Source organism: Ursus arctos, unplaced genomic scaffold, assembly GCF_023065955.2.
Source record: "Ursus arctos isolate Adak ecotype North America unplaced genomic scaffold, UrsArc2.0 scaffold_2, whole genome shotgun sequence".
Classification (NCBI taxonomy): Eukaryota; Metazoa; Chordata; class Mammalia; order Carnivora; family Ursidae; genus Ursus; species Ursus arctos.
In genome coordinates this window covers 86,509,714-86,532,425 of record NW_026622874.1, presented here as the reverse complement: position 1 = coordinate 86,532,425, position 22,712 = coordinate 86,509,714, and the positions used below count along the sequence as shown (strand labels likewise).

At 47.9% G+C, this 22,712-nt stretch overlaps 2 protein-coding genes across 4 annotated transcripts in view; one reads left to right on the top strand and one right to left on the bottom strand.

Moving 5' to 3' along the window:
- The window catches only part of KATNIP (katanin interacting protein), a 183,182-nt gene extending 174,279 nt beyond the window's left edge, over nucleotides 1-8,903 (bottom strand). The window contains 1 exon segment of the mRNA XM_026515659.4: nucleotides 8,475-8,903. Coding sequence (XP_026371444.2) covers nucleotides 8,475-8,481 — 7 coding nt within the window. The 5' untranslated portion in view covers nucleotides 8,482-8,903.
- The window catches only part of GTF3C1 (general transcription factor IIIC subunit 1), a 72,149-nt gene continuing 58,134 nt past the window's right edge, over nucleotides 8,698-22,712 (top strand). For 2 of the 3 annotated variants that reach the window (XM_026515658.4, XM_044390092.3), the window contains exons 1-5: nucleotides 8,698-8,980; nucleotides 12,174-12,383; nucleotides 17,482-17,658; nucleotides 18,283-18,426; nucleotides 20,389-20,485. In XM_026515658.4, the coding sequence (XP_026371443.1) occupies nucleotides 8,760-8,980; nucleotides 12,174-12,383; nucleotides 17,482-17,658; nucleotides 18,283-18,426; nucleotides 20,389-20,485 (849 nt within the window). In that variant the 5' untranslated portion in view covers nucleotides 8,698-8,759. The remainder of the gene's footprint in view (nucleotides 8,981-12,173; nucleotides 12,384-17,481; nucleotides 17,659-18,282; nucleotides 18,427-20,388; nucleotides 20,486-22,712) is intronic. The other variant, XM_044390093.3, reaches the window with a different exon arrangement.

The window sequence follows — 22,712 nt, the reverse complement described above, 5'->3', positions numbered from 1 at the left end:
TGGGCCTGTTCTCCCACTTCTGTAGGCACGTTAACTCCCCAGGCTGCGGCCCCAACATCTGATAAATGACAGCGGTCAGACCAGATCGAAAGTTGGTTTGGTCTCCATAATGTTTAAAAAAAAATTTTTTTTTCCCCAGCCAACATTTACAGCTTGGGAGAGTTCTCGTTTTAAAATCCTGAGTTCTGGCTTGTTTTGAAAAACTAAAAGATCTGGCAACACAGGGCTTGCGTTCCTGCCTGGCAACAGTTGTCTGGAGCTGAGGACAGTTGTCTGGCAGATGGCGTGGTGTCCTCTGGTTCCCAGTCCCCGCTGGCTGGCTGTCTCCCTGCCACTGAGGTCAAGTCCAAGTTGCCATTTATCAGCAGGTCTGAGAGGTTTTTCCCTACGGTAAAGATGAAGGTGAAGGTCCATGTGTCCACATCTCCAGCAAAAGTGAGAATCATTATCGTCATCATCTTAACTGCAGCGAACATGTACGTACTTATTGTACGCCAGGTCCTGATCTAAGGGTTTTGCATCCATGACGCTTTTAATTTTCACAATAACCCCAGGAGGTGGGACAACTAGTATCTCTGTTTTACAGATGATTGGAGGGATGGAGGAGGTCACATGCTTCAAGGAATTAGTACACGACCGAGTTCTTTAAGAAACTGAGGAATATTCCCAGGTATGCAAAGCGTATATAGGTGTTGAAAGAATCTGACCTAAAGCAGCATAATGAAATACACCCTGGCCACTGCGGTCACTTCTATTACCTGCCTGGTCCCTGCAGGCTTCTTTTTTTTTTTTTTTCTTTAAAGATTTTATTTATTTGACAGAGAGAAAGAGAGCGAGAGAGACAGAGAGAGAGCACACGCAGGGGGAGCAACAGGCAGAGGGGAGTGAGAAGCAGACTTCCTGCTGAGCAAGGAGCCCAACGTGGAGCCCAATCCCTGAATGATCGGGACCCAAGCCAAAGGCAGACGCCCCACAGACTGAGCCACCCAGGCGCCCCCTGCAGGCTTCTAAACTTCTATTCTTGCATAGTATCCTAGAGTTCAGAAATCTACCAAGTTCCCTGGACTAGATCTGTTAAGTCTCTTCCCAAACTAACTGTCTTTGATTTTAGGTAGGTTCATAAAAAGGCATCTAAATAGTTTGGGATTCTTTTTTTTTTTAAAAGATTTTTATTTATTTATTTGAGAGAGAGAGAGAGAGTACTTGAGCGAGTTGGGGGACAAGGAGACTCTGTGCTAAGTGCTGAGACAACGCTGGGCTCGATCTCAGGACCCCAAGATTATGATGTGAGCCCAAACCAACAGTGGGACACCTAACTAACTGAGCCACGCAGGTGCCCATAAATCGTTTGGGATTCTTGAGAGAGATTGTGTGGACATGTATGTGCACACACACACGAGGGCCTGCACACACATTGCATTGCAAAGTCACTTAGAGTTCATAAGAGTGTGGTGGTCCCTGCATGGGCGGGTGACCAGTCATCTGTGGTGGTCCAACTTCCTGCCTGGTGCTGCATTCACCAGTAACCCTCCTATCCTCCAATGACATGTCAAGTCAGGGGCTGTCTCCAGAGAATCCATCAGCTAAGGGTGGTCAAGGTAGCATCAGAGTCAAAAATGAGGCAGGAGGTGGGAGTGATGGTGACTGCGCTGGGAAAGAAAATGGGAGGGCAAGAACGCTAACTGAAAAGCAAAGGGAGACAGGATCACAGCAGGGGCTCGGGGTATAGTAAAGGTAGCTAGATGAAGGCATGTTATTAGGACTGGGCTGAACTACTCCAAAGGACACTGTCTGGGGGAACCATACTTTCTCATAGGCGAAAGAGGAACCAGCTGAGATCTCTGGAAGCCTGGCCTATAGGCTTGACTGCAAGGGCTTTTTCTCTGCCTGCTTTATGGAGACCAGCCAGCAATTCACTAAGGGACAAATCAGTTCATCTCTTTCCTGGTTACAATGTCAGCCCAGCAAACACTCATGTACATCTTCCTGTGCCGGGTAAATAAAGGAATGAGAGTGGGTCTCTATCCTCAAGGAAGAGGAAAGGCATGGAGCCCTGTACCTGTAAAACAGCAGGATACATCAGGGGGCCATGGGATCCCACTGTGTGGGAGGAGTTAATTCTGCAGGTGGTATCAGTCACCGTAATCCACAGTGTGGAAGTCACTTGAAAGGAGACAACAGGTAGGGAACACAGCAAGGGGAAGGTAGGGAGGTGGGAAAGAATATGGTGTGCACAAGAAATGGCCGGCTTTCTGAGGTGGCTTGGGCAGAGGTTGAAATTTCAGATGCCTAGAGGTTTAGGAAAAGGCACTCGACGACCGGCGTCACCAGCCAGAAGAGGTCAACCTGTCACCACATGTTCAAGGTCAAGAGGGACCAACAGTCAGTGCTGGAGGACCAGGGCTTTGTGGGAAGGCAGGCCCAGCAGAGCCAAAGTACCCTTCCATCGAAAGACTGAAAAGTCCAGGTTTTTATGGGAAATCACTATTTTTAAATACGGTAAAACACATCAATGGACCCAGTTCAGCCCACTATAATACCTCTGGACACGAGGCTAAGTGGGTATCTAAACAGGAGACTGGAGACCAGCACATCAACCAAGCGATAGAGGAAGGGAGGCACATGGCTTCCCCAGGGAAATTCTCCGATTTAAGGTGCTGTGTCCATGGGGCAATTGTTAAAGTTACAAGGGTCAAGCTGTTCAAATCCATGGGCCATCGGCAGTCAGTCCGGTGCCACTGAGGACAACGGATACTTCCTTATTCTTTTAGAAAGCGAGCTGTAAACAGCACCAAGCTCCTTCTTCCGATCAACCACATTGCTCCTTGTAAGCCCTCTCCTACTTGGGAGGAGAGGAGGAGCCACAGGGTCAGATCCTGAGAGAGCCAAGGAGATAGGCACGGGCAGTGCCTTTTAAACTGTGTTTGCTCTTCAACCAGCCTAATGAGTAGGCATTGCCCACACGCTCACTTTCCAAGTGTAACAACCTGGCCACACGCTGATGGGGACAAGTCTGAGACAGGTCTTTGATGACATAATCTAGACGTACATGAAGTCAAGAGCGTACACTTTATTTGGCTGAGTCCTCCTAGCTCTGCTACCTGCTAGCTGCATGGTATAAATGACCCCAGTGACAGCGAGTATCATATGGAGTTGTCTCAAGAATCAAATCAGATCCTCTCTGGCAGGAGTTGGCAAACTTTTCCAGGGAAGGGCCAGATGGTAAAGATTTTTGGCTTTATGGACCATACAGTCTCTGCCACAACTAGTCAACTTTGCCACTGAAGCATGAAAATGGCCATAGATTGTACACATTTATACGCAAGTGGGCATAGCTGTGTTCTAATAAAACTTTATTTATAAAAGCAGGTAGGGAGCCAGATTGCTTTTGAGAAATGGGAAGACCTTTATGAATGTTATCTCCTAGGGACTCCCATGTTGGATTATAGTTAGCTTTTGATGACTAGCTTTCTCACCAGACTATGAAGTTCTTCAGGGCAGAGAATATATCCCCCCCTCTTTTTTTTTTCAGATTAAAATGAAGAGAACAAACATATATATATAGCACACTGTGCCACACAAAAGTAATCTGTAGGGATTTCCAAAATTGCCCAAGTGAATACAAGAGCAGAATTGTAACTTCTCTTTTTTTTTTTAAGGTGAAAAAAATTTTTAATTTCTACGTTCAAAAAAATCAACTTAAAGTTTTAAGGTAATACAAGGAGAGGCGCCTCGGTGGCTCAGTCGGTTCAGCGTCCGACTCTTGATCTCAGCTCAGGTCTTAATCTCAGGGTCATGAGTTCAAGCCCCATGCTGGGCGTGGAGCCTACTTTAAAAAGAAAAAAAAAATAATAATACAATAAGCTCCTATCTACTCTTCACCTGGATCCAGTCTTACTCATCTTGATATCTCTGGATTCCAGCACAAGGAAGGCACTGAAATGTGGAGTTACTAAACAAATGTCCTAAGGAAGAATAAGCAAAGCATAGTGTGTCAACGTCCTGTAAGCTAAAATCACAGGTTGAGATGAATACTGAGAAACAGCAAGAGGAAAAGAAATGAATCAGATGCAAGGATGGGCACAAAGAAGGGAGGAAGACAGAACAGACATAGAGACTCCACGGACCACACATTTGTTTTGCCTGCTGAATGCTTGCTCTGTTTTATTCTACATCATTTTTGGCTTGGTTTATTTTAAATAGTAAGGGAAATCAACAAATCACCGGGAGCCCAGGTGAATACCGTACCAGAACAGAAAAGACTAGACATGCTGACAGTGTACTTTCAACAAAACCTTACTAATTCAACCGTCACTCGTTTTGCAGTTTGGGATTATTTAGACAAGCTAGGCTAAATTTCATCTTGGCATTATTAATTCTTTGAGAAAGTGTACTAAGCAAATGAACAGGATAAGCAGGGGAAATGTTGAATATTTGCTCTGGGGAGAGCAAAAGCAAATGAACAGCTTTAAAATCCTTTCTAATTATGTCAATGTGCTGAACTTTTGTCTAATTATTATGTTCCTTGAAAACTGAGTAGAAATATTTTTTTTCCTCGAACCATCTCATATTTTAAAAGCACTGGAGGAAATGTGACTTTAACATAAAGGTGAACACTTCATAGCAGAAGACTCACACTCTGCTAGTTTACATTCAAGTAAATGAAAAATGTCACACGCCGGCTTTTCTTTTAAACAAACAGTGAGCTAATTACAAAGATTATTATTTGCTAGAGAGCTTCATCAGATTGTCTCCTCCCTCTTCTGCCAGCGGAAGTCTGCCCATTCGCAGATCATGACAGCACTGGCTACCATGTCAGAGCGCTTTTTACATGCCAGACTTGGAGTTAAGTGCGTTCGTGCATAGCCTCATTGAATTCACCAGTGGCTTACCAGACAAAACAAAGTAAGCCTTATCATCAGCTCGATTTTATTGACAGGAAAACTGAGGCTCAGAGAGGTCAGAGTACACAGCTGAGATATTACACAGATTACACAGCCCCCCAGATATATCAACATTACATCATGCCATATTGCAGAGCCAGATAAAACTTGTCCAAAGTCAAAAACAATGGGTCAGGAAAAATGGTGATCTGCATATGCAGAATCGACCAAAGTACAATCCAGTGTGGGGATACCTGGTAGATACTTAAGCTTTGGTAAGGTTGGGAAGTAAACATCTTTTCAATAAGGCCAGGCTTGGCTTATCTAGTTGGCTAGACTCACAATTCATCATGGGATGCTTCACTTTACCCAACAGATATGTGCCTCTAAAATTGTTGTGTAAATCTAAGTTTTAAAAATGGTAATGGAGGGGCGCCTGGGTGGCACAGTCGTTAAGCGTCTGCCTTCGGCTCAGGGCGTGATCCCGGCGTTCTGGGATCGAGCCCCACATCGGGCTCCTCTGCTAGGAGCCTGCTTCTTCCTCTCCCACTCCCCCTGCTTGTGTTCCCTCTCTCACTAACTGTCTCTCTGTCAAATAAATAAATAAATAATCTTAAAAAAAATGGTAATGGAAATGGGATCCTTTGAATGCTAAATCTAATCTTAGGGCAAATGCTTTCTTAAAGAGAACAAGTTTTTCCTTTTTGTAACCAATCTGATAATTAACAGGTTCCTCAACTGGGCCATGATAATGCTCTAGGAGACAGCAGGATGATGACAGAGGGACTGAGCGGACTTCTTGAAAATGGTCTAGAGCGAAGTTTCTCAAACTGTTTTTCCCAGACTCTGGGAGGAAGAGGGGTTCACATGGACAAAACTATTTTCATCACAATTCTAAGACATCTTCACTGTGTTGATATTTGCACTGATGAAAGCAGCAGTAGGTAAAACTGCTTGTGGCCTGAGTTGCCACAAGGCAGCGGCACGAAACTGTATTAGTTGTCATCACATTCTTTACTGCCATGTACTCACGAAAAAACAACGACAACAACAAAATCACTTTCACCTAACAATATCCTTATGAAATTGTAACAATTAATTTTATTCAATTTTGTCTCATGAGTACACATCGCTTTAACATTCTGTGTGGCAAAATGGGAAGTACACATCGAGCACTTCTGCTACAAGCCAAAGAAAACACACACACACGCTTGTTTGAGTTACCAGCTGAACTAGCCACATACGTATAGAATGCCATTTTTACTCGAATAAACAACTAACAAACTAAGTTACTCAGACTAGGGTATTTCACGGACATTTTCTCAAATATGTTTAAAAAAAAAAAAGTGAGTCGGTCCTTTCAAGGAAACAACTGCCAGTGTCTGTTGCTCAAATGAAAACTTGTTTCTACTACCCTGAGTTTAGCAGCTTAAACTTTTTTCTAAAAAATGAGATAGGTGGTGATAGTAACAAATGTGAATGTATAAGGACATTCCACTTGATATTACATAATGGCATTTGAAATGTCAACATCTGGAAGATTTGCATAACTCAGTAAACCAACATTTTCCAAATGACCAATGCCTCAGGTAATAAAATCAAAATATCCGAAAAAAGAACAAGATAAACCAATGGATTATAATGTAACAGAGTACAAAAGTTCACCAGTATGGTTTCAGATGGCACACTGTGCATACCCTTCAGAAATTACCACTTGCTAAGTTTTGGTACAGTATCAAAAAAGAATGTCTAGTTATTTGAAAAGGCAATTAAAATCTGTGTGAGGCTAGAATTACTTCATATACATTAGCCAAAAACACACCAGTTTGGTTGAAGCAGAAATGAGAGTCTAGCTATTTTCTATCAAGCCAGACATTGAAGAGATTTGAGACAATGTAATGCTACTCTTCCTACTAATTTTTTTGGGGGGGCATAGCTATTTTTCATTAAAATTATTATTTATATTCAGAAGTATAGGGTTTACTGTTATTTTTTAAGATTTATTTTATTGAGAGAGAGCAACCACGTGCAAGCGTGGGGAGAGGCAGAGGGTGAGAATCTTAAGAAGACCCCCTGCAGAGTGTGGAGCCCAACACGGGGCTGGATCTCACACTCCATGAGATCATCACCTGAGCCGAAACCAAGATCTGGATGCTTAACAAACTAAGCCACCCAGGCGTCCCAAGTTTACTGTTATTTTTAAGTAATTGATACATGAATGTTTTAAGATTTTCTCAGCTTTAATTTCTGATATGGTAAATATCATAGATACAATATACATAAAGCTCTTTTGAGGTAAGAGCGTAAAGGCGTCCTGAGATCAAAAATATTTGAGAACTATTGTTCTGTAGCAATGTTACATTGATCTTTCCACAAGGCAAACTGGAAATGGCATTTTATAGTACCTCTTAAGTACAAAGTGCAAAGATGTCTTTTAAGTACACATCAGACTGTTCAATTAAAAAAAATTTTTCCCCACCCTACATTAAGTGGATACAAGGAACAAACTCCTGGAAGTAAGGGATAGTGGTGAAATGAGAACAACGATCTGCATTCTAGCACAGACCCTAACAGTCTGTCTAGACATTAGTTTTCCTATCTTCAAAATGAGATCAGAGTAGCCTATTTTTAGACTGTTTTCAATGGTCAATTCCATGATTCTAAACAGGGAACCCTAAATAGTGGCCCACAGGCGGCATCTGTCCATCTGGCCATCAGAATGATTGGCTGTCATGGTATTTAGAGCAGTGCCCCAGGAAAATAATTGGTTGGAACTGAGTAAGAAGCTTTCCTTTCAAAAGTGGAATTGATTTTCAGTCACAGCCCAATCCAGCCCACCAGACTTGCCCCGGCAGATATCTCCATTTGCAACGTCTGGAATGAAGGGCCTCTGAAATCTGTTCCAAATCTCAAGCTCTATAATTTAGCTCCAGAGACAGAGTGTCTGGGTTTCTTACTCACTCTGCCACTTGCTGGTTGTTTGATTTGGGGAAAGTTAACTTAACTTCTTTGAGCCTCAGTTTCTTCATTTACAAAACTGGATAACACCACTGACCTCAAAGGGCTGTTATGAAGCTTAACGAGGTGTTGACAGCGCTTACAGAATTCCTGGCACGGAACAGTACTAATTATTAACATCAAAGCTCAGAAAACGAGCTCAGAAACGAGCCCTCGACTTCGTCCACCCACCTTATCAACTCCGTTTTCCCAGTAGCTGACGACCGCACTCCCCAGGATGACGCTTACCCCCATACCAACTCCTAGATTTCACAATTGCACATCCGAGGAAGACACACAAGACCCCCCTTCAGACTTCTATCTCTCCTTGCTACTTTAAAGCTCTTCTGAGCCCCCGACCTGTACCGGGTTCCTACACCAACACAGCTCTGCACAGTGGCAAACCAACTGACCACTCCCCCCAGCCTCTTACCATCCCGGACCACTAGGACTCCCTTTCCCTCTGACCAGAGACCACCCTGGGTCACGCAGTGGTGGCCCAGGGCTCTCTTGCCTAGGATTCTGTCCGAGGGAGCCAAGGGAGAGATGGGAGAATAACTGCCCGACCGCCCGGAGGGGCCCACGGACACTCACCGTCCATCCCTAGAGGCGGCGGTTCCGGGTGCTCGAACCGGAAGCGGCCTCTACACTGTTTGCAGTTCCCCTGGTTACTGCGGGGTTCCGGACCAATGGCGGTGGAGCCCCGCGGACTGAGCCCGCCCCCAAAGGTCTGACGTCACGCCGGCGCTCTGGAACTCCTCCTCGGATTTCTAGGTCCAACCCGCCTCCCAGAGCTGCCGATCGCTATGCGCAGGCGCGCTGGAGGGCCCTTAGTGTCCTGGTGCGCAGGCGCCCGGGGAGCTGCAAACTGAAGTAGCAATGGACGCGCTTGAGTCGTTGTTGGACGAGGTGGCCCTGGAGGGGCTTGATGGCCTGTGTCTGCCCGCTCTGTGGAGCCGTCTGGAGACGCGAGTGCCTCCCTTCCCGCTGCCTTTGGAGCCCTACACGCAGGAGTTCCTCTGGCGGGCCCTTGCCACCCACCCGGGCATCAGCTTCTATGAAGAGCCTCGAGAGCGACCCGACCTCCAGCTCCAGGACCGGTCAGCGGCCTGGCCCTGAGGCGGGCGGGCGGGCGGGCGGCCGCGGAGCCCAGCGTCCGGTGGCGCTGGGAGGGGCCCGGGTTCTGACGGGAGGGGGCGGGGGAAAGGAGGGGAGCTGGGGGAGGACCGCGAGTCTGATGGGGGGCGCGGTGTAAGGGTGCCTGGGGGGGTTCCTCGGGCCTGGCAGAGCCTGGACGTCTGATGGAATTGGGGGTCAGCTAGTGATGTCCCGATCGGTCCGTGTAGGTGTTTGGGTGGTGTGAGCAGGACTCTTGGGGAGGATATTCTTCAAGCTTCAAAGAGTACTCCTCTTTCGTGGTGAATAGGAAGTCAGTTTCGATCAAGACTGGAGACCGTTGAATTTAGCCACCCTTTCTGGGGCATTCATTCAGTGCTGGACTAGAGAGCCTGAGGCAACTAGAGATCTGCTTAACAGCAAGCTTAGCAATAATGATAATAACAATAACAACAACAACAGCGGCTAGCATTTATTGAGTGCTTATTATTGGCCTGGTACTATATACTATAAGGTCCTGTTCTGGGAGCTTAGGAGATTGAACTCACTTGATCCTCACCCATAGGTGCTGTTATCTTCCCCATTTTGCAGAAGAGGAAACTGAGTCGTAGATTAACCTGTCCAACGTTACAGAGATATAAGTGACCAAGTGTTGATTTGAACCCAGGCAGTCTGTCTCTGTAGAGTCTGTGCTGTTAAGCTGAATTGTGAGGTGAAGTTCCCAGAGGTAATACTGTCTAAAACAAGACTTAAAGATTGGATTTAGGTGGCGGGTTGGCAGAGTACTCTAGAGAGAGAACAGCAAATCTGAACGCCTAAAGGAAGAGAAGTAAGTTAAGTTTGGTTGAGCGTAGGATTGGAGGTGGGGAATAGGGAGTAATAGTTGGCACTTACATATATGCTTATTGTGAGCTGGAACTTGCTAAGATCCTGACATATAGCAACTTAAGTTTTACAATAACCTTAGAGGTGGGAATTATCACTACCATTTTCCCGAAGAGGGAATTCGGGCACAGAGAGGCTAAGCAACTTGTTCAAGGTTATCAGCTAGCAAGAGCAGAACCCAGAATTTGAATCCTTGAAGTTTGGGGTACAGAATCCTCGCTGCCCTTAACCAGATTGGACTGGAGAGGTAATCAGTGGTCTTTTAATCCACTTAAAGAGTTGATTCTTTATTAAAAGAACAGTTGGAAGCCTCCCTCTTTCCCCCTCCCCACTCAAAGGTGGGTCACATTGAGGGCAAATTGTGAAGTTGAGAGATTTTAGTAATCCAACCACAAACAAAGAATCATGGTTTTGATGTGGTTTCTAGGTTGGGGTTCAGAGCCAATGGCCGAGAAAGAATTCTAACGAAGTCTTCGGTGCTAGAAGGCTTTCGTTAAAGCATGGGGACCGGACCCATGGGCAGAAAGAGCTGCACTGGGGTTGTGAGGAGGGAGTGATTTATATACTTTCAAGTTGGGGGAAGTAAAGACAAAGGGAGGTTTCCAAAAGGACTCTCCTATGCCGAAGAAGATTCACAGGACCCTAGAGGCCTGGCTGTTTTCAAGCTAAGTTTGTTTTTCCCTCTAGCGAAGCATTAACTTTAAGTTGGGAGCTTCCTGGAGGAACTATACTCTACCTGCCTTATGTGACAATGGGCTGCAGGTTATAAGGAAATTTAATTTCATCTGCATTTCTCTCTCGTCTCTGTTCTCCACATCAGTTTTGCTTACTGTGGTGCAGGTGAGAATAAATAAGAGAAGCAAATGGAACCAAGACTATGAAGCAGAAGAATCAGGAGAATTTGGTGACTGGATGTGGGGTATAAGGAGAGGGGGGAATCAGGGATGATGGCCTCTGGTTCCTGATATTTGGATTCTTGAGTGAATATTGATGCCCTTCATTGTTAATAGGGAACACAGAAGAGCAGCAAAGTGGTTGGGTCTCGGTGCTAGTGGGCAAGGTGCTGAATGTACTTTGAGACACATTGAGTTCAAGGTTCCTATGGGTGATCCAAGTGGAGATTCTGTTTAGTAAACATTTGGCTTCATTGGGTGAAAGGGGGCTAGAGGGAGGGATGGAGCTGGACATGGGAGTTATCCCATGTGGTTGGATTAAAGCTGTGCCTAGGATCATTCCTGGAAGAGAGTACGGTGTGATGGGAGGCCTAAGACAGGGCCCTCAGGTGCACCAACGTTGAAAGGCTGGATGGACAACTAGGAACTGTCAAAGAAGCCTAGGAAGGTGTGGCTGGAAAGGTGGTGGACTGTAGTCCACAGCCCCTCCTGGCAGATGGTAGAAGACTTGATTTGGGAATGGAGAGTAAAGCAGAGCAGAGGTCACAGAGAAGGCCAGGAAAGAAAGGGCTGGTAAGTGTAAGTGGGATTTAGCCTCAACTAGACTAGTGCAGGCTGTGAGCAGGGTTTGTTAAGGAAAGCCTAACAAACTTGGCTGACTGGGTAAGGGAAGAAATGCAAGTCAAAGATGTTTCCGTGGCATTGATACGACGTAACTGGGAGAAAGTGGAAAGGAGGGACTTCATTGGAGGTGAGGAGAGCCAGTCATAACTTTTGATTTGGATCTCCTTGAATTCGAGGTGTTTGGTAGACAACTGGAGGCACAAGACAGTGTTTGGAGGAGAAAACAGGACTGAGGATTCCGAGGTGAAAATTGTTAACGTTCAGGCATCTGATTTGGAGGGAGACCGAAAGGCTATGACTTGGGCCAGTAAGATGGTTCTAGTGCCGGCATTCAGCTTCTGGGGTGGTTTGGGGGAACCCTGGAAAGGTCTGTGCTCTCTGGGGTAGAAAGGCAGGAATGCTGCTCTAATCTGCATTTGCAAGGCTGGAGGACTGAGTGAGCTCACTCCTTCTCTCTGATCTCAGCAGGAGGTTTTCAGAAGAATGCGCCAGGGGCGCCTGGGTGGCTCTGTCAGTTAAGCATCCGGCTCTTGGTTTCTGGTTTCGGCTCAGGTCATGATCTCAGGGTCGTGAGATCCAGCCCTGCCTCCGGCTCCCAGCATGAAGTCCCTTTGAGATTCTTTACCTCTTTCTCTCCCTCCTGGAGCCCTCGCTCTCTAAAAATAAATAAATAAAATCTTTAAAAAAAAAAAAAAAAAGGAAAGAAGAATGCACCCAGTATGTATTCTTTCCGAAGCTGAGTTGTGGTTTGGTATTTGTGCTTTCCCCCTTTTAGGTATGAAGAGATTGACTTGGAAACCGGAATTTTGGAGTCCCGGAGGGATCCAGTCGCTTTGGAGGATGTCTACCCCATTCATATGATCTTAGAGAATAAGGACGGCATCCAAGGGTCATGCCGGTACTTCAAGGAGAGGAAAAACATAACCAATGACATCAGGACCAAGTCTTTACAGCCCCGTTGTATGATGGTGGAAGCCTTTGGCAGGTAACGGATCTGCACCATCAGAGCCTCACGGGCCTCCTGCTGCCCTGAAGCCAGCGGGGTGTAGTCAGAGCACGGAGGCTGGTCCGCAGTGGGTCAGCCCTGCACCAAGCCTCCACCTTCTGCACTCCACTCTTGGTGGCGCTGATTTTGCTCAGGGGCCTACCTTTCCCTTTTCCTTGGGTCTCCAGTCCTGGCGCAGTTCCCTTTCCTTTGGGTTCCCAGTCCTGGCGCAGCCATCTCTCATTTGCATCAGTGCCTTTCCTTCTCTTGTCCAGGCTGGGGTGGTGGGGTGGGGGGAGTCCAGTTTCCCAGAGTGGCTAATGCAAGTCCTCACCTTCTCCAGCCCATCCCCCCTCCCACCTCCCCTTCCCACTTCACAGAACAGGGAAGAGCTGCCAGTGGGAACTCTGCCGACATCCATCTCCTTCCGCTTGTAATTTTACCGTACCTATTTCCCATCCCGTCAGCTCAGAGGCAACAAGAAGCCCTGGCCCAGGCTGTGCTCTGCTTCTCTTCTCCTCCTCTCCACATTTCTCCAGCCTAGCTCCTTGCACCTCCCTTGTGCTCCTGCTGGAGCTCTCTCCTCAGCCCTGATGACTCGCCTGTCTTACAGCAGGACCTTCTCTTGACCTTGGGTCCCCCGTGACTGTTGATCGCTCTGGGCTGCTGGAGGCTGCGCTTCCTGGAAGAAATAGCCGCCTTCACTCTTTCTCCCCTTCACTCCTCTGCCTTTATTACTTCACCAAAATCGGATCTTCTGAAATTCCTAGTAACAAGCCTGTGAACACTGTTTGGCCCTTAAGCTCCTTGACCCCACCACCCAGTCAGGGAGTTTTAGAGCTTTTGCCCCCTGACTTCGCTTTGTTTTTCTGTGCTGGCCGATCCTCACCAGCTCCCTCATGGACTCCCCGACTTCCGTCCACCCCCTAAATATTGGGCTGCTCCCAAGGGCTCTGTCGCTTCTCCAGATGTCCCTCAAGTGCCACGCGTGGAGTTCAGTAACCTCTTCCTCATTGTGCCCAGAAGTCAGAGCGTTACACTCCTTCACCCCAAACCTGCCTCCTCTTCCCTTCCTTGCCTCTTTTGTGATTTCCTCTGCTCCAGGGTATTCTTGTGTGCCTGTTGTACGAGCCGCAAACTGGGGATTCCGGGGCCCCTTCTCTCTGTACTTCTGCATTCAGCTGGCAACCAAGTCCTGTGGACTTGACCTTCAAGCTTTATCTCAAACCCCGTTTGGCCTCAGAATAGTGCAAGAGTCTCCTGCCTGCCTTCTTGCTCTCTCTCTCTGTCTCTCCTTTTTTTAAAAATTATTTATTTATTTATTTTAGAAATACAGAGAATCCCAGGCAGCCTCCCCACTAAGCACAGAGCCTGACGCAGGGCTCAATCCCAGGACCCTGAGATCATGACCTGAGCCAAAATCAAGACTCAGACACTCAACCGACTGCGCCACCCAGGCGCCCCTGTCTCTCCTCTTTGGAATTTTCCACACCGCATGGCACATTGTTCTCTAAGATGGAATTGTGATGAATAGTGCCTTGGTCACTCGGGATCTGTTTCCAACTGGCCACATGTGCCCCCCACACATGCTTTGTTTAGCCAACACGGTGATTCGTTTGTTTTAAATTTCATTTCGTTGCTAATATTTAAACTCTGGATTTCTCGCTCCTCTTAAAAAAAATCACAGTATCGAGCTGCAGTGGGACTGATTTTGACTTGGTAACATAGGCCAGAGCCATGAGCCACATCCCACCTAGAGCTCCATGCCCTGCAGCTGCCTGTCCCCTGACCTTAGCCCATCAGGCTCTGTAGGACCTATCCTCCACTCCCCCCAGCTCTCCAACTATAGCCCTTCAACTTGCCTGAGTCTTCTCTGTGCGGTGGCCCAAACATGCAGGGCTCATTTCTGTCTCAGGGCTATGGCACGTCCTTCTGCTGAGAATGTTCTGCCTCAAATCTTCACATCTCCACCCTCTACTCGTCATTCAGTCTTCAGCTTGGCTCCTCACAAAGTGTCTGTGTTGTCCAGCACCATTATGTTACTTGTTGCAGTACCAAAAATGGTTATTTATTTATTTTTGAGAAAGAGAGCGCGCAAGCATGCATGCATGAGGGGTGGAGGGGCAGAGGGAGAGGGAATGAATCTTGAGCAGAGTCTACGCCCAGCATGGAGCCCGACGTGGGGTTCAATCTCACCACCCTGAGATCACGACCTGACCCAAAATCAAGAGTTGGACGCTTAACTGTCGGAGCCACCCAGGCGCCCCAGTACCAAAAATGGTCTGAAGTGTTTATTCACATCACCCTTTCCTCACCAGACCATAAACTCTTGAGGGCAGGAACTCTGTCTTGTTCATGGCTGTATCTCTAGGATCTAGAATAGGCGTGGCACAACATTAACTCCTAAGAAATGCACGTTGACTGATGGATGATCCTGTTGGGTGTGAAGTTGTAACCCCTGACCTGTGTCATGACATCAAAACTCCCCGTGATGCCATTGTAGGGCCCTCAAGATGTGGACTCCCACCGACCTCTTGAGCTCTCCTTCCTTCTGCTTTCTCACTTGCGAGCCCACCCCAGACTTTCCAGCCAGGCCACACCACTTGCCTCCCAGGACAGGCGTGCTCCTCCATGCCTCCGGAAACTTGGAGGTTCTGCTTCCTTGTCCTTCACCCACCCCGCTGACTGCTAACTCTGGAATCCCCTCCTGCGAGAGTGTTCCCTGGTTACGACGCGCACGTTCTAGTCACACACGCAGGCTGAAACTGGGACTCCGCACATAATGGCATTTTGTAGGCTCGGCCATCAGAGGTGCTGTCTGCCCGCTCTTGGGCCATAGCGTAATCGCTCCCTCTCAACTTACTCCTTCAGTGGACTGTGAGCTCCTTGCCGGTAGATACCACTTTTATTTATTTTGGTATCTCTGGTACTTTGCATTGTGCTTAATCAGTATTTGACATCCTGTCTGGTGACCACACTCAGCAATTTCAGTCCAGCAGGAGTCACTGAGTCAGCTAACTGGAAATGTTGGCATTATGACGTCCAGTGTAGTAAACAAATCTGAGTGCATTTGAAAAGCAGCAGACCTGTTCCCCTGTTTTCAGACTTTCTTTTCCTGGGTGTCCTCTTCCAATTCAGCTTCATGAGCCTGTTTTGAAACGAGAGAGCGTAGATCCTAAGTCTGTGACATGCCGACACCGGAAGTGAACTGTCTCTCTTTCATGTGTATTCACAACCTAACATTCTTCTCGAGGATGGATTCCGCAGCCCTCCATGACTACATTAGACTCATTGTAGGTCACAAACAATGTAAAGGAACCTGCAGTGAGTTAAAAGGAGGACAACCTCTTCTTTGATCTTTTGGCCTAGTTGGTGGTAGAAGTGAAGTCTGCTGGTGTGGGGTAGGAGGAAGGAGAACCATCAGACCGAGGGATCTGATGGAAGAAATTAATTTTCTCTGCCCAGTCTCCACCACTTAAGAGTGAGACTCTATCACAGTGCCTTATCTGCTAATCTAAGTTGACGTCTTGGGCAGATTGTCCTACTCCATTCACACACTCTTAGGGTCCAAGCCTTGCAGCAGAGATCCCGTGAGGGTGTGCTGGCAGAGAACCCATCACTCACTCGCTCCTTGGCATTGAGATACACCCACTTGGAAGCACTCCCTTTCCCACATGAGTCACCCATGGTCCATGCATAAGCGCTCATGAGCTACCAACCTCTCTCATCTTGGGCCAGCATCTCCTCTACTCTGTTTCATTGCTCTGACCGCAAGGCCTGTCTTCCATCACGTCACTCAGTCTGAAACACCTTGCTAGGCAGGACGTATTCTCAGCCTCTCTGTTTTCACAGTCCAGGTCAGTAGGAGGAACTAATGATTTTTCCCAGGTCTGCAACAGACTACAGATCCACTGATTGCATAATTGAGGACAGGCATACCTCATCTTACTACGCTCACAGATCCTGCTTTATTTATCGGTTGAAGGTTTGTGGCAACCCTGCGTCAAGCAAGTCTGCTGGCACCATTTTTTCCAACAGCATTTGCTTATTCGTGTCTCTGTCACATTTTGGTCACTCTCGCAATACTTTGAACTTTTTCATTATTTTATTTGTTATGGTGATCTGGGATCCGTGATTATAATTTTCTGAAAGCTCACATGATGGTTAGCATTTTTTAGCAATAACTATTTTTTAATTTAGGTGTGCACATTGGGGGTTTTTTTGACCTGATGGCATTGCACACTAAATAGACTACAGTATAGCGTAAACATGCTTTTATATGCACTGGAAACCAAAACATTCGTTTGACTAGCTTTATCGCGATACTCGCCATAGTACAGTATTTGCTTTGTTGCAGTGGTCTGGAATCAAACCCACAATATCTCAGGTATGCCTGTATTTTTGACTCTGAAATTTATTTCTAGTTCCGTAGGTTAGTTCAGTCACTTAACAAATGTTTGCAGAGCCTGTACTCCACACCACAATCATTCTAGGCACTGAAGGTGTCCTTGTCCTAGTGAAAGAGTCAACAATGAACCTACTTTTACGGCACTTAAATTTGAAGGGAGGAGACAGACAAGAATGTCTCCAAAAGTAATGTATATGTATATGGCCATTTTTAAGAGTGCTTGGTGCTGTGAAGAATACGGCAGTGGTCAGAGGTAGGGAATAGACTGGCTAGACTTTCAGAAAGGCTTGAGGAGGTGATGTCTAAACAGTGGCTGGAATGATGAGAAGGAGTCAGTCTCCTACACACCAGGGGAGGAGCAGCCAGGCAGAGGAGGCAGCTTGTTTCGGGACCAGCAGGGCTGTGGAGGGTAAGAGGCAGAGCTGTGGAGGGCGCATAGGGCATCCCAGGCCCTAGTGAGGTCTGTGTGTCCTGGCAAGACCGTGGAGGGCTCCACGCAAGATGACAAGGTTGGCTGTGTTCACCGCGGACCCCGTGCAGTCTGGGGACGGAAACCTCCTCGCCAGGGGCATTGTGAACCTCTAAGAAGCAGCACAAAATGACGATCCTCTAAGGTTCTGTTTTTTTCACATTTTGATTTTCTTAGAGTCACTTAAAGCTCTTCTTCCCTGTGGTTGTTTTGATTTGCAGGTGGGGAAAGAGACTGATCATCGTTGCCTCCCAGGACATGCGTTACAGGGCCTTGATAGGCTCAGAGGGTGACCCCGACCTGAAGCTCCCCGACTTCTCCTACTGCATTTTGGAGCGATTAGGCCGGTCCCGGTGGCAAGGGGAGCTCCAGCGAGACCTCCATACCACTGCTTTCAAGTGAGGGGATGATTCACTTCTCTCCTGAAGTGCTAGGACTCTCCAATGATTGTGCCGTGCCCCCCAGCGCAGGCCTTGTTGACTCCCCTTCCCCGTTCGTCTCCACCCGCCACTGGGGCAGTCTGCAATCCATGATGATTGGGCATCAGTGCTTCGTTTTTGAAGAGACCCTGGAGCCACCGTATAATTTAGTGGCTAAGCCAAACATTTGGAAAGCGGAAGGTGGAGCTCCAGGGGGATGCCAGGGCAGTGGGCATAAATGGGGCCCATCGAGCAAACCAGGATATAGAGTGACCTTACTCCTTGGCCACGACTGGACTGGAGACCCGTATTTGATGGTGTCCTCACTAACCCTCATCGTCGCCCAGCCCAGCCATCCCATCCCGCTTCGTTTCCCGAGGCCTCTCTCCCCATCTCTCATCCACCTCTGTTGGGGGCTGGGGGGCACTCGGGCTGAGGCATGCCTGTTCTTTTCAAGACCATTGTCTCACAGCGACTGTTCCCTTGAAGTGGCTGGCTAGGAAGTGTGTGTCTCTAGCATGTTCAAGTGAGAGGCCATCTGTACTGTTGGGGGAGAGTTGCCGGCAAACAAACTGACATAGCCATGCTCTTCCTCTCCTGCAGGGTTGATGCTGGGAAGCTCCACTATCACCGGAAAATTCTGAACAAAAACGGGCTCATTACGATGCAGTCCCATGTGATCCGATTACCCACTGGAGCCCAGCAGCACTCAATTCTCCTCCTCCTGAATCGGTTTCATGTGGACAGGTACGGCGTGCAGACACCAAAGCACTTGGTGGAAAATTTGGAGATCATACAGAAAAGAAGGATGAAAAAAAAATCCTATAACCCCGCAGCCCGGCAATAGGAACTATTAACATGTTGGTGAAATTTGGGGGGAGCGTAAAAAAAATAAAAAATCAAATTAGATTCGTTACAGTGACAGAATGAAGATTGAATTGTTTCCAATTTAAAATTGGCATGTTTTTCCGACATGCAACTCAGAATCAACCTAGATGGTGAGATGGGGAGGTTTCTGCTAAGTGAGTACCATGCGTGATGTTACCATTCAGCTACGTGTCCTAGTCCGGACAGTGTAGCAAGGTGGTGAGATATACACATTGCCTTCTGAGCATCAAAGAGTTTCTGGGAGTGAGTCTCTGCCTCTTTGCTACTCCCTGTTGGGGTGACTGCCTGGCATAGAATGGGGGAAAGAAATGCTCCACCACCCTTCAGAGAGGCCTCACTCAGCCTGCACTCCAGCACCTTGTGCCGCCCTTGATGGGAGGTGCAGTGACCAGGGTGGGGAAGGGTTGAGTGGGTGAAGGACCTAGAATACGTGGCCCTTGGGTGAGTAGGCTGGGTGCCCCCTGAGTATGTGGGCACCGATGCCCTGTAGTGGAGGCTGGCAGTGTCGCTGGAGACGTGAGAGGCAGTAGGCATTCCCCCTTCCCTGGACCACGGGGAATGACTCTGTCTCCCCTAGCCAAATAACAGAGGCCTTGCCCTTTACCCAGTGGCCTGGCACCTCGTCCAAAAGGGAGGTGGGTGAACACTCAGGATTCAGTGAAAATTTTAAGGTTTGCAGTGCCCACTACATAGCATAGGCCTGGACCCAAAGAAAGCACTTAATCTACATGTCTAGACAGACTATTGACTAAAGATTTCCAGGAGTAATGATATCACTGTATTCCTGTCGAAATTCCAAATTTGTTTTCAACCCTACGTTTTAGAAATCCTGCATTAGAGAAAATCGTGCTTCGAGAATTTGCATTTTATTTATTTATCTTACTATCCATTGGTTAAATACCAGTATCAGCAGACGACTCCACTGGTGTGTGGCCTGTGTCCACAGAGAACATAGGTGGCAGCTGTGGGTGGCAGGGAGAACAATGGACTAAGTCATTTGTACTTGACTTGGGCGAAGTCACTTGAGCTCTCTGAAGCATGGTTTCCTCTCCTGGAGCCTGGGCACGACACGGTGCCGGTTCTAGTCCGCGTACAGTGAATATCTGCGCCTGCCTTTATTCATGTGTTGAGAGGCAGTCAGTGTGGGCGTCGACTCTGAATCCCATACATATGCCCTCCCTACCCCCAGGGCTGTGGGCAGGTAAAGCCAAGGCCTTCCCCAGGCACCCACAGTCCGGGAGCCTTCTGCTCTCTTTCATAGCTTCCTTGGTGGCCATTAGCTTAGAAGCTGTCATGATCCTACACAATAAAAGTGAGGTGGAAGGTGGGGTCGCTCATGCCGGGGAAGTCAGGAGTCGTGCTTCAGGATCAGAGGCATCAGGACAGCAAAGAGAGCACTGGATGTGTCCAAAGACCTAGGTTCACGTCTTGAGTCTGAGTTTTAGAAAAGCCTGTTCACTTCTTTATGAAATAATCCCCCTCGTTCACCAAGTGAATCATATGGAAATATAGACAGTGCTTCCTAAACTTTATGGTATTATAAAAATGTCAGGCATTTTCGAGAATCGCGATAGCAGCAGCCGAAGAGTCTAGTCTGTGCATCGTCACCACTTAGGTGCCCTTGGTCGTGTGACCGAACCACTCAGAGCCATAGTCCCTGCCCCGCCAGGTGCGGAATGTGTGCTGGACGATGGCTGAGACCTAGGACTGAGGCGGTCTGGGCTGGTGTGTTGTCATTTAAGTCTTGCCTTGGCATCTTTAAAACACAGGCACTCTTCAGCAGTAGGGTTGAAAAGATGCACTGTTCTGTGTTTCTCACAGGAGGAGCAAGTACGACATCCTCATGGAGAAGCTCTCGGGTGTGCTGAGCACACGGAGTAACCAGATGGAGACCCTGGGCAGGCTGAGGGAAGAACTGGTGAGTGCCCGGGGCGGCCCTTGCGCTGGCTGGAGTGATGTGTGCTGCAGCCTGGACCTCCTTGTCGAGCATGAATTAGATGGCTGGCACGTGGAAGCCCTGTTAATGGCCTTGACCGTCCCTAACTTTGAAACAAGTGGGATCTTCCTTTGTTTCACAGGATAAGAAAGTGCTCAGTCCTTTGTTGAAGGCCTTCGTGCTCTTAACCGGCTCCCATTGCTGCCCACAGTCTGCTCTAGGACCTAATGTAGAAGTTCGTGTGGAATGGCAAATCTGGGCATTTAGGGGTGCTTCCATAAGCACACTTCTAATTCTGTCCCCACTGGCTTGATACGGAAAGGGCATCGTGACTTTGCAGAGAGGCAGGCGAGACGATGCAGGGAGAAAAGCACAGACTGGCCAGCTTGGGCTCTGGGTCCCCAGAGTAGAGGCAGGGTGAAGGGGGGAGAGGAGGAAAGCACGGAGGAGCCTCGCTGCCTCCAGGCTGATGAGGACAGTCTTTGGTGGAAGCTAGGGAAGAGCCGACATGGGAAAGGGGAGAGAAACATTGCCCTGTGGGTTAGACAGCAGAACTGAAAACCTAAAGTTCAAAGTCAAGCTGTGGGGCGCCTGGGTGGCTCAGTCGTTAAGCGTCTGCCTTTGGCTCGGGTCAGATCCTGGAATCGATCCCCTTGGTGGGAAGCCTGCTTCTCCCTCTCCCACTCCCCCTGCTGGTGTTCCCTCTCTTGCTGTGTCTCTCTCTGTCCAATAAATAAATGAAATCTTTATAAAAAAATAAAAAATAAAAATAAAGTCAAGCTGTTTGGGTCATAGTGATTAGCCCACAAGGGGACACGGTTTGGAGTCTGATGATTGGCGCCAGGATAATGCTCCTCACCTCGTGCTGCTGCATTGTGCGTGAAGCCCCAGTCTCCGATTCCACTATAGAGGGAAAGGGGCCTCTTCTCTAACGCTAGATCTACTACGTGCCCAAGTCTCTTTAAAAGATTTTATTCATTGGGAAGCCTGGGTGGCTCATCGGTTAAGCATCCGCCTGCAGCTCAGGTCACGATCCCAGCGTCCTGAGATCGAGCCCTGCATCGGGCTCCCTGCTCAGCAGGGAGCCTGCTTCTCCCTCTCCCTCTGCCGCTCCTCCTGCTTGTGCTCTCTCTCTTTCTCTCTCTGACAAATGAATAAATAAAATTAAAAAAAAAAAGATTTTACTTATTTAGAGAGAATGTGTGCATGTGAACAGGGGAAGGGGAGAGGGAAAGAATCCCAAGCAGACTCCCTGCTGAGCATGAAGCCCAACGGAGGGCTCCATCCCATGACCCTGAGATCGTGACCTGAGCTGGAATCAAGAGTTGGAGCTTAACTGACTAAGCCTTCCAGGCGCCCCATATCGTCTCTTTAAAGCAGAGCTTATGAGGCTTATGGGTCAGATTGGGCCTATATGTTTTTTAAAGTACGTTTGACCTAGCATTTTTTTTTATTGAGATTTCACATAAAAATCAAAGTTTCCAACTTCCTTTAAAATACCAGAGGCTCTGGCAAGCCGGGGCCTGCAGTCTCTCATTTAACAGCAGGCAGCTCGATCCAGCTGTGCACTGCCCTGCCCCCCAGGCTCCTTCCTTCCTGTCACCTCTCAGACAGCAGGCCCATGTCATTTGCCATTACACGTGCACTGCTGTTTGCGGTAAATATTTCTCGGTATTTGAGTCTCTATCAAAAGTGGAAAACGGAAGGCAGACCAATAAAGCTTCTTTAGGGTCCCTAGTCCCTAGAAAATTCCTGCTCGCTTACAAAACAAATCCTGCCCACTCTGTCCCTTATATTTCTTGTCCAGCAGACATTGCAGAACGAAGCCCTCTGCCCGCCCGGGTCACTCAGGCGTGGGGAGAGCGGGCTAGTATGGTCTCAGGTCAGCCCTGTGGACTGGCTCAGGGGAGTGCACCGTGATAGGGCATCGTTCCATTATTTATCCAGCAAATACTTCAGTGAGCATCTGCTCGGAGTCAGAACTGTGTGCTGCACCACGGTGACAAAAGTTGGTGAGGATGACAGGTCTCATGGTGTCATGGAGCCGTGTCACCTGAGGGGCGGACGTGTGAACACACACTTAGGCTCAAAGCCTATTTAAAAGGAGGCGTCCAAGCTCCATGAAGGGTGCACTTTCTTCAGAGAGCTGGGAGAAGCTTTATAGAGCAAGTTACGGTCGAGCGGGGGCTTGGAAGATGAAGCGTTCCCC